Source organism: Lynx canadensis, chromosome C2 (genome assembly GCF_007474595.2).
Source record: "Lynx canadensis isolate LIC74 chromosome C2, mLynCan4.pri.v2, whole genome shotgun sequence".
NCBI classification, from domain to species: domain Eukaryota; kingdom Metazoa; phylum Chordata; class Mammalia; order Carnivora; family Felidae; genus Lynx; species Lynx canadensis.
Window position 1 is genome coordinate 485,580 of NC_044311.2, and position 10,272 is coordinate 495,851.

Genomic DNA, 10,272 nt, shown 5'->3' on the forward strand with positions numbered 1-10,272 from the left:
TTTCCTAAGAAGACTCAGAGATGGCCAATGAACACATGAAAAGATGCTCAATACCACTAATCATCAGAAAGATGCAAATCAAAATCACTTCATACCTGTCAGAATGGCTAAAATAAGTAACACAAGAAATAACAAGTGTTAGTGAGGATGTAGAGAAAAAGGAACGCTTGTACAATGTTGGTGCAACCACTGCGGAAAATAGTATGGAGGTTCCTCAAAAAATTAAAAATAGAAGTACATTATGACTCAATAATTGTACTACTGAAAGAAAATGAAAATACCAATATATGCACCTCTATGTTTACTGTAGCATTACTTACATTAGCCAAGATAAGGAAGCACCCTAAGTGTCCATCGATAGATGAACGGATAAAGATGTAGTGTATACACACAGGAATATTACATAGCACTAAAAAAAAAAAAAAAAAAAAGGAAGAGGTCATACTATTTGCAACAACATGGATGGACCTACAGGGTATTATGCTAAATGAAATCAGTCAGACTGAGGAAGACAAATACTATATGATTTCACTCATATGTGGAATCTAAAAAACAAATGAATAAACAAAAAGCAGAATGAAACCTATAAAGAATGAACTGATGATTGCTACAGGGAAGGGAGGTATGGGAATGGAAAAAGTGGGTTAAGGAGAATAGGAGATACAGGATTCTAGTTATGGAGTGAAAAATTCATGGGAAGAAAAGGCACAGCAAAGGAAATATAGTCAATGATATTGTAATACTATTGTAAGGTGACAGACGGTAGTTAAACTTGTGGTGAGCATAGCATAAGGTACAGAGATAGTGAGTCACTACACTGTATACCTGAAACTAATACAACATTGTATGTCAACTGGACTTAAAAAAGAATTAAAATAAAAAGGGCCAGTTTCAACCTCAGAATTATTCTACTAAATAAAATAATGTAAGTGATGTATCTAGCACAGGGCAGACACCAAATATCAGTTCTGATAATTCAGTGTAAAATTTTGCACTATAGAGTGTCTCAGATATTCAGTGGAAAGGCAGAATGGAGCAAGGTAAGCTTCCTAAAAGGCTACAGAATCTAAATATACAGGGAGAGAAAGAATGTCTTCTGAATCATCTGAACAACCTTGGTGTCAGGCATTTTTCCCTCTAGAAGTTTGTGTTTATTATTACCAGCTCCAGAAGGTACAATGCTCTTTATGGATTTAAATCCAATTTGCAAAGGTGGTGTAACTGGTCCTCATTGATCACCAGCATTAGTCCTGTCCTGGTGACTTCAATTTCTGAGGCTCAACTTTCCAACCATCTTAATCTGGCATCACCCTATTTATCCAGTTTTATTTCCCAGTACTCATCAACATCTATTTGCTTTAGAAAGAAAGGATTCACTGTCTTCATTTACGTATATTCTAATCTAGATGCTTGAGGCACAGCCTACTATGATAGAAATTTAAAGTTTAATTCTCTCCCTTCCCTCAAAGTATGAGGGACTGGGCTTGCAAAGGTAAATGAGACATGGGAACTTCCTACCCTCAAGAAGTCCAACAGTTTAATAGGCAAGAGACATGTAAGTTATTACTATCATAACATCAGTGCCATAATTGTGATAGGAAAAGGTGCTATGGGAACAGAAAGGGCTCCTAACTCTGCCTGAAAGAGTCAGGAAATGCTTCATAATCTGCCCTCTACAACCATATTCATATTTACCTTTACCTTATGCCTACCTTTTCTTCATTAATTTTCTTCCCCCACCAATTTTTTTTCCTTCTTCCCCTTTGTTAAATCTAAATCAATCCAAATTTCAAGGATCAGTACAAATTCTGACTTTTCCAAGATACCTTTTCATCCCTCTTTTCTAAACTACTAGTATTCTTAGTACTTCAGTTTATGTATTTTTGTTTCAGGCACATTGATTTTTCCTTCATACCTACACAGCAATTCCCTCGAATGCTTGGCAGATTCTTAAAATCTCAATGATCCACTGTATAATATCACTCAACTTATATTTTAGAATATAATAAAATTGTGATTGAAGATAATCCTACGTTCTAGGTCAGCACTATTATAGACAATCTCAGGCTAATGTATTTACAGGCTAATTCAAAAGTTTTATCATTGTCAAAAATTATGCATTACCAAGCTCATCAGTTCAAGTGTTAGTGGATTAGTTCCAATATGCTTCTGATAATTTGGGTTTTAATATGAACTCTATCCATTGTAGAGATCAAAAATGAATAAGCATTCTAACATAACTTACACATCTTACAAATTCTCCCTAACCAAGTCTGAGAACACTTCCTCCAATAACTGAATCAATTCAGGCTTGACTATGTTTTAACAGTAAGAAGCAGTCCAGAGCTTCTGACAGTATCTGCCCTAACCCTCCCACTTTTTTTTAAATTATTTTTTAAAAAACCTTTTGTTAGTGTTTATTTTTTGAGAGACAGAGTAAGAGTGGGAGAGGGGCAGAGAGAGAAAGGGAGACACAGAATCTGAAGCAAACTCCAGCCTCTGAGCTGTCAGCACAGCAGCGCCTGACGCAAGGCTTGAACCCATGAATCACGAGATCATTACCTGAGCCTAAGTTGACCACTTAACTGACTGAGCCAGTCAGACGCCCCCTAACCCTCCCATCCTTTAGTTCTGTTCCTGTAAAATACAAACACGGTCTAACAGGCTTCAACCTCTTAGTGTCTTAGAGGAAAAAGTAGTATATGAACCAGCAACTGGTTGATAAAAGGGACAGTTTTGAAATTTGAAATTATATTTTAAGCTTCATTTAGTTCTAGAATCATTAACAACTTTCTGTCCAACTATTAGCAGACCCTCTGTTTATCATACCTCCATTTTTCCCCGTTAAGGTTGATCCTAGCACTGTGGATGATTATAAAACGGGTATTTCTATTGCAGAAAAAAAATTAAAATAACTACTGAGGGGACACCCGGGTGGCTCAGTTAGTTGAGTGTCTGACTCTTGATATCAGCTCAAGTCATGATCCCAGTGTCATGGGAATGAGCCACAAGTTCGGGTTTGCACTGAGCATGAAGCCTGCTTAAGATTTGCTCTCCTGAGCCAAAGCATAAGAGACTGTTAAAAACTGGGAACAAACTGAGGGTTGATGGGGGGTGGGAGGGAGGGGAGGGTGGGTGATGGGTATTGAGGAGGGCACCTTTTGGGATGAGCACTGGGTGTTGTATGGAAACCAATTCGACAATAAATTTCATATATTGAAAAAATAATAATAAAAAATAAAAAAAAAATGAAAACTTGGAAGAAAAAAAAAAAGATTTGCTCTCCCTCTCTCTCTTTCCTTGTCTCTCTCTTTCTCCCTCCCTCTGCCCCTCTCCCCGGCTCACACTTTCTCTAAAAAAGTAAAATCAGGGGCACCTGGGTGGCGCAGTCGGTTAAGCGTCCGACTTCAGCCAGGTCACGATCTCGCAGTCTGGGAGTTCGAGCCCCGCGTCGGGCTCTGGGCTGATGGCTCAGAGCCTGGAGCCTGTTTCTGATTCTGTGTCTCTCTCTCTCTCTGCCCCTCCCCCGTTCATGCTCTGTCTCTCTCTGTCCCAAAAATAAATAAACGTTGAAAAAAAAAATAAAATAAAATAAAAAAGTAAAATCAAATAAAAAAAATACAATACAATGCAATAAATAACAACTGAGGAAATTTTCAAGTTTACTTGAAGACCAAAATTTCAGAAGGAGATATGAAAAAAAAAGCCAATAAAAGTATAATTGGCACTTCTGAAATAAAGGGAAATGACGTTCAAAGACAATCAGAAAAATTATCTGAAGTAAATTTGATACTGCAAACCAAAACGGTTCACCTTGTCCAGGAAAAACTGACACATAATTACCAATCCCAAGACAGAAAGTAAGAGAAACAACTGATAGCTGATAGGAGGAAGACGAGGTGGAAAGGGAGAAGGAGGAGTGGGGGGAGGGCTAGGAGGAAAAGGCAGAAGTGGCAGTTGAGAGAGGAATGATGGGAGAATTAGGTTTGGCTTCAGGCTTCACAACGAAGTCAGAAAGCAGGCTGGAATGACCATACAGTTGTAAAAAGGAAAAACATCAACTGAAAATTTTATACCCAATTTGCCTACACAACAGTTGTTCTTATGTATCCAAGATCTTAAAGAACACAGCAATCATGAACTCTTCTTGAAGAAAACTGCTCTGAAATCTATCCAACTAAGAAATGAATCAAAATAGCCAAAGCAGAGGAAAGTACAAAGCATAATGGTAGGGACTGAATCAATTTAAATATATAACTAAGAGAGTCTTTGGGAATTCAGATTATTGAAGAGAATGTAAATGACACAAAGCTTAACAATATAAAACATTTTTTTAAAACACAAAAGTTGGGGGCAACACTGGTAGAAAAGCCAAAGTGTACAGTTATGCTCATCTTTCATGTTTGGAAAGCAAATGCTGCTGTCTGAAGTTAGAACATAATTTTTAAAAGTCATGATAAAATTCAAGCTATTAAATAACATTTCTTATTAACTTTAGAGAGAGACTTTTCGAAACTAATCTCTTGTGATACAGAAGTATATTGTTTCAGCAATCCCTTTAGTTTCATTTTAGTTCCCCTTCCCCTCAATCAAGAATAAAAATATTTTTACTAAAAAATAACAATATAATTTTTCTAAAATATGTCTATGTATATGCCTAAATAGATGTCTGAAATGATGACTACAAATTGTTAGCAATTGATTTGTTATTTTGGATGGTAGGATTACCCCCCTTTTATACTTTTAATGTAATGAACATGTATCACTTTTTTCAAAATCAGCCATTATTCTAAAAAAAAGAAAAGAAAACAAACTTCCTAACAATTCACATTTCTTTCTACCTTTGGTGGTAGCTTACTGTCAACATCTTATTAGCTAACGGAGATGTCTGCTCTATTTAAATGCAGGATTTGCTCTAATTTCCCTTTGTATTCCTCAAAAGAAGTGTGGTATACCAAAAGTTAAAATCACCTTCATTAACTACCTCCTTTTGAACCCTTACTCCTCACTCAGTGCCATGCTAAAACCAAAATCTCCTCTTTGATTTAACCCACACAATCCAGAAGCAAGTATCTTCCCCTTTAACAGATAAGGTAAAATAATTTGCCTAAAAGGTCCCATAGCTGATAGGTGGCAAGAAGAATAAAAAACGATAAAGACTATAAAGGTCAAGTTCTCAATCATTAAATTTTTTCTTTTTTTAGCACTAATTCTAAAGTAAGACAGGCCTCAGTTCATAGCCAGATGTTATTAGCAGTGTGACCCTAGACAAATGACAACTTGTCATCTTTATTTTTCCATCTTTGAAATGGGCAAACTATCATCCTATCTCATTATACTGCTAAAAATACATAATAAAGCTTAGTCTTCCATTTGACAAACAGAAAGTACTCGATTTGATAAGTTAAAAGTTCTCGAGGGGCGCCTGGGTGGCTCAGCTGGTTGGGCAACCGACTTTGGCTCAGGTCATGATCTTGCAGTTTGTGAGTTCGAGCCCCGCGCTGGGCTCTGTACGGACAGCTCGGAGCCTGGAGCATGCTTCGGATTCTGTCTCCCCCCTCTCTCTAACCCTCCCCTGCTCATGCTCTGTGTCTGTCTCTCAATAATAAACATTAAAAAAAAGAATTTAGGGGCGCCTGGGTGGCGTAGTCGGTTAAGCGTCCGACTTCAACCAGGTCACGATCTCGTGGTCCGTGAGTTCGAGCCCCGCATCAGGCATCTGGGCTGATGGCTCAGAGCCTGGAGCCTGTTTCCGATTCTGTGTCTCCCTCTCTCTCTGCCCCTCCCCCGTTCATGCTCTGTCTCTCTCTGTCCCAAAAAATAAATAAACGTTGAAAAAAAAAAATTTTTTTTAAATAAAAAAAAAAATTAAAAAAAAAGTTCTTGAAACACTAAAAACATCAAGAATGTATCACAAAAATAACTAAGTAAAATGTATAAATACCAAAGAGATTTAAGTAATGTAACACTGAATCTTAGTGGAAAGGGTTTTCATGTTTCCTTTTGAGTCTGTTCACAAAACATTGCATTATTCAAGTGTTGTAACATATAGATTAGAGCTTGAAGAATCATAAAAGTTTAGTAAAATATGACATAACATAAAATTTGGATCAACCAGAATAGATCAAATTCCTGAGCATGAAGGTTTACTACTTGGTTCCATTTACAGTTGCCTTAGGCAAAACTGCCCTCTTTGGGGGCTAAACCATCATTTAAAACCATCACCTTAAAAGCAGAACCATCAGAAAAATTTTACGCCATTTTCTTCTGAAAAGTGGTTTAACTTTTGATTCTACTCTCAAGTCCTAAATATGTCAAATAAACCTTTCCAACGTTTCTGTGTTCCTTGAAAAATGAATTTTTTATCTAACAAGGAAGACACAGAAAATGGGTTAAAATATACAGTACTGTTCTTAGTAACTTGGCTGAAATAAAAGTATATCTGCATATTTGTAATAATTTAAGAACATAGGAAAATAAATTTAATTGACTTTTGAAAGCATCAGTGTCAGTAATTTACAAATCACCATTTTAAATTCTGAACTGCTAATGTGCCCATAATATCCAAAATAGAATTGCTTTATTTTGACTCTAAATTTTAGCATAATGACATTTCCAGGTTTCAGCAGTAATGTGTTACATTACATTTAGTAAATAACTGTATTAAAAACATAATGGAGTTTCAATGATCACTGAATAAATCAGTGATACCTAAGAGCAGAAAGTGCTTTTGAAACCCCCAACAATAATCTGCACCAAAAGGCATACTTTAACATGCATACCTCAAGTCATCACTTGTTTCTTTTTTTTCTGGAAGTTCCACGTGCTTAGAGTCTGTTGATTGGTGCTCTTCAGCAACAATGGGCTCCTGGCTTATCATAGGGACCTCTGAAGTAAATGAGAGCTCCCCTTCATTGGAGACCCCAAAGAGATCTGGGTCATCTTGAATGACATCAATTAAGAGGACATCATCTTCATATGCTTTCAGAATATCTGGAAACCCCATTTTAATTTCTGAAAAGTTCTTAGTCATTTCTCTACCACTAACTTCAGAGAAAACTGGTTTGAATGTTTCTTGTTTATTAGAGGAGGCACAACTTTTCTCCATACACCCAAGATCACAAGAAAAACTATTTCTTTCAATTGTGAGAGAAACAGCTTCCTTATTAGAAATAATATTGCCTGGTTCAGAGATGCAGTTAGATGGTTTAGTATCATTGCTTTCCTTTAAAAAGTTTGGAGAAACACCACAGGAATTCTTACACGTGCATGAGTCAGAATCAGCTTGCACTGGAGTTACACTATTTTGTAGACTCAAAGACTGAGGTCCCGATGTTACTGTGGAGACATTTTCTTTACTCCTACTTTGTCTTACCTCTGCTCCAGATAAATTGTCAAGAAGTTCTAGGGGACTATATGCATCTCTCTCTGATGACCTGGCATTTATTTCTTTTCTTTTTTCTGTTTTATTCTTAAGTAATGGAATTTTAAAATTAGTCAGTCTTCCTGTGTTCAATATTTTAACCAAGTCTGGAACCACAAGTGTTTGCTTAGCAATGCATGCTTTTCGATGAATCGTTTTGCCTAGAGAGTTATTTGCTTCCTGGCCATCCTGTGAAGCCACTGTCAAATTAAGTTTTGTTAAATTCCCTCTATCTTTTTTTTTACTTCCTGTTAAGTTTTGAGTCACATTAGTTAGCGGAGTATCTTCATCAGTATTAGAAACTACCTCTGACCCACTTCTGCTCCATTCCTCTGACTTCATCTTTTTACCATCATCCATTGTAGGTTCCTTTATAATCGTCAAAGTAGGCTCTACTGCAGAGACTGAAGACAAACAATTTAAATTAGAATTCAATTTTTCTTTGCTTGAAGATTCACCATTTGTTTTTGTTATGGTACTCTGTAATGATAATTTAGAATCAATTAAGTGAGTTTGATTTGTTTGGTGTTTAAGAAAATCATCTTGCCTAAAACTTTGCTGAGACCCAGGAAGAAAGTTATTTGAATCTGGCAAGGAAGACTTTTTCCAACACTGGGCAGATATTCTAGCACATGAATAACAAGGCCAAGTTCTTTTACCAGTCATCGGTATTGTTCTGTGACAGCCTGACTTCGATTCTTCAGCTTCATTTCTCAAGTCTTCCTGTGAAGATCTCTTTTCAGTAAGATGGCAATCACTAGATAATTTCACTACTGAGCTTTGCATTGACTTAAAATACTCTTCCGGCTCCATGCCTTTAAATCCTAAGGGCTCTGGAGTGTTCTTTGTTTCTTCTTCCACAAGTGGCTCAAGGGTTTTCTGAAACATAGCATTTACATGATGTTCAGGACTTGTTTTTTTTCCTATTTCTGGAAGACTTAATAAATGATCCATTGGGGAGAGTGTATTATGGTTTACTTTTCTCAAAACTTTTAAAGGACTTTTTTTAGCCTCTAAAGTCTCTGCTCCTTTGCCCTCAGCACCTGTTTGGTTGTCTTGTAACACCAATTCAGATTTGTTATACACATTACAGCAGTTCATCTCAATAACCATTTCATTTCCTTTTTCAGACACTTTCATCCTTTTCCTGGGTTTTCTCCCAATATTGTTCTCCTCTATTGAATATTTATTTTTTTCATTTTGAAGGCAGGAAAGCAAGCCATTAATTTTACTTTGGTGTAAATCAGCTTCTTCAAATAATAACCTATTTACTCCCATTAAGTTTTCTTCAGTCTGTAAGAGCTGGGGAATATTATTTGTGTCACTCTTATCTGCAAGACTCCTGAGGTTTTCTTTCTTTAACTTCGAGGAATTTTCTGGAACGTGCATACATCCACCATGAGGTTTATATGCAAGGTTATTTCCATCATTACAACCCTTGGAATGGGGGAAAAAATTGTAATCATGTAATTTTAAAATGGAATTATTTTCTACTCCAGGTGACAAGCTGTTACAAGAATATTTTGGAGTATTCTTGTACAGTTCATCTTGGAATTCAACCTTAATATTTTGTGTAGCCTTACTGTCAGTTATTTTGAGAGGTGGGCTCTCTAAGCTTTTAAGTTTTTTAATTTGAATTCTTCTTTTAATACCTTCTACCAAACTCTCCTTACCCAAAGACTGCAAGAAAGCCATACTTTGAAATTCACTGCACTCCACTGTTTGGAAAGATTCCAAACTGGTTAATGATTCCTTTCTTACCAGGTCAATCCCTGGCTGTGGATCATGACTTGAAGCTTCAGTGACTTTTCTTTTTTCCTTGGCTGATCAAAACAACAAAACATACCAGAAAAGATGTTTATATTGAGGAGGAAAAAGCAACACCACTTAAAATAAAAAACTGTGAAGCCATCCACATTTATTTCCCTGAATAGCTAGCTGTATGGGAATATACTTCTGTTTTCAAATGAAAAACCTAATTTCCGCTAAGGAACTCCATACAAACCCGTATAAATTCCAAACCAGCTGAATAATCGCTAGCATCAACATCACTTCACAGTAGCCAAAATGGACCACTAATAGGAATTGCTCTGAAAGTAATTCTGACCAAGGGCTTCCGGTCAATCACGTGCATCGGTAAAGCTCAATGCAAATTCAAGCTACACACTAGTGGGAAACAACAGGGGGGCAGGCTGAGATGCAAAGGCTAGAATGCGAGTGATCTAGGAGGCCTCTCTTACTGGTCCTCCCGGCTGCAAGGGGAGCTCTGCCTCCTTCGCTGCTTCTAAGCCCTGAGGGTCTGACGGGCCCGAAGCCCCCCCACCCCCGCCTACCCTGGCCCTTCTCCCGCCGCCTCACGGCGGCCTTCCCGGTCCCATACGCCTCACCCTCACCCGACTTGTCACTTTCCACCTCTTCTCTCCCAGACGCTCGGGCCACCATTCTCCTCTTCTGCCCGCTCTCCTCGCGTCCCGTGGCCTCAGGGCCACAACTTCCCGCTTCGCCTGGCCCTGGCCGCCGGCCTCGCTTCCTCAGGCCTCGCGAGTCGCCTTCACGCCCGGGGGCCGCCGCGGGGCCCGAGGGCAGCGGCGGCCGCATCCGCCCTAGGCGGCCAGCCCAGTCCTCGGCCAAGGCCCACCGAGGCCTGCCGCACCCACTCACAGGAGCCCACCAGCCGCGCGAAGGCCGCTCCCGCCGCGGAGCTCCTACCGCCCTCGGCCCCGCTCCGTGCCGCCTGCAGTCTGGATCCGGGGGCGGAGGCGGAAGCGGAAGTGGGGCCCGCGCTACCCCCTGGGCAGGACGGGCGGGGCCCAACGGGCGGAAGTGCCCCAAGCAGGTGCGGGCTACGC

At 38.9% G+C, this 10,272-nt stretch overlaps 1 protein-coding gene across 1 annotated transcript in view; it reads right to left on the bottom strand.

Annotated features, from left to right (window-relative positions):
* The window catches only part of TOPAZ1 (testis and ovary specific PAZ domain containing 1), a 101,324-nt gene extending 91,303 nt beyond the window's left edge, over positions 1-10,021 (bottom strand). Inside the window, exons 1-2 of the mRNA XM_030330143.1 lie at positions 9,817-10,021; positions 6,783-9,246 (exon numbers count right to left, since the gene is read on the bottom strand). Coding sequence (XP_030186003.1) covers positions 6,783-9,246; positions 9,817-10,021 — 2,669 coding nt within the window. The remainder of the gene's footprint in view (positions 1-6,782; positions 9,247-9,816) is intronic.
* Between the last annotated feature and the right edge of the window lie 251 nt (positions 10,022-10,272).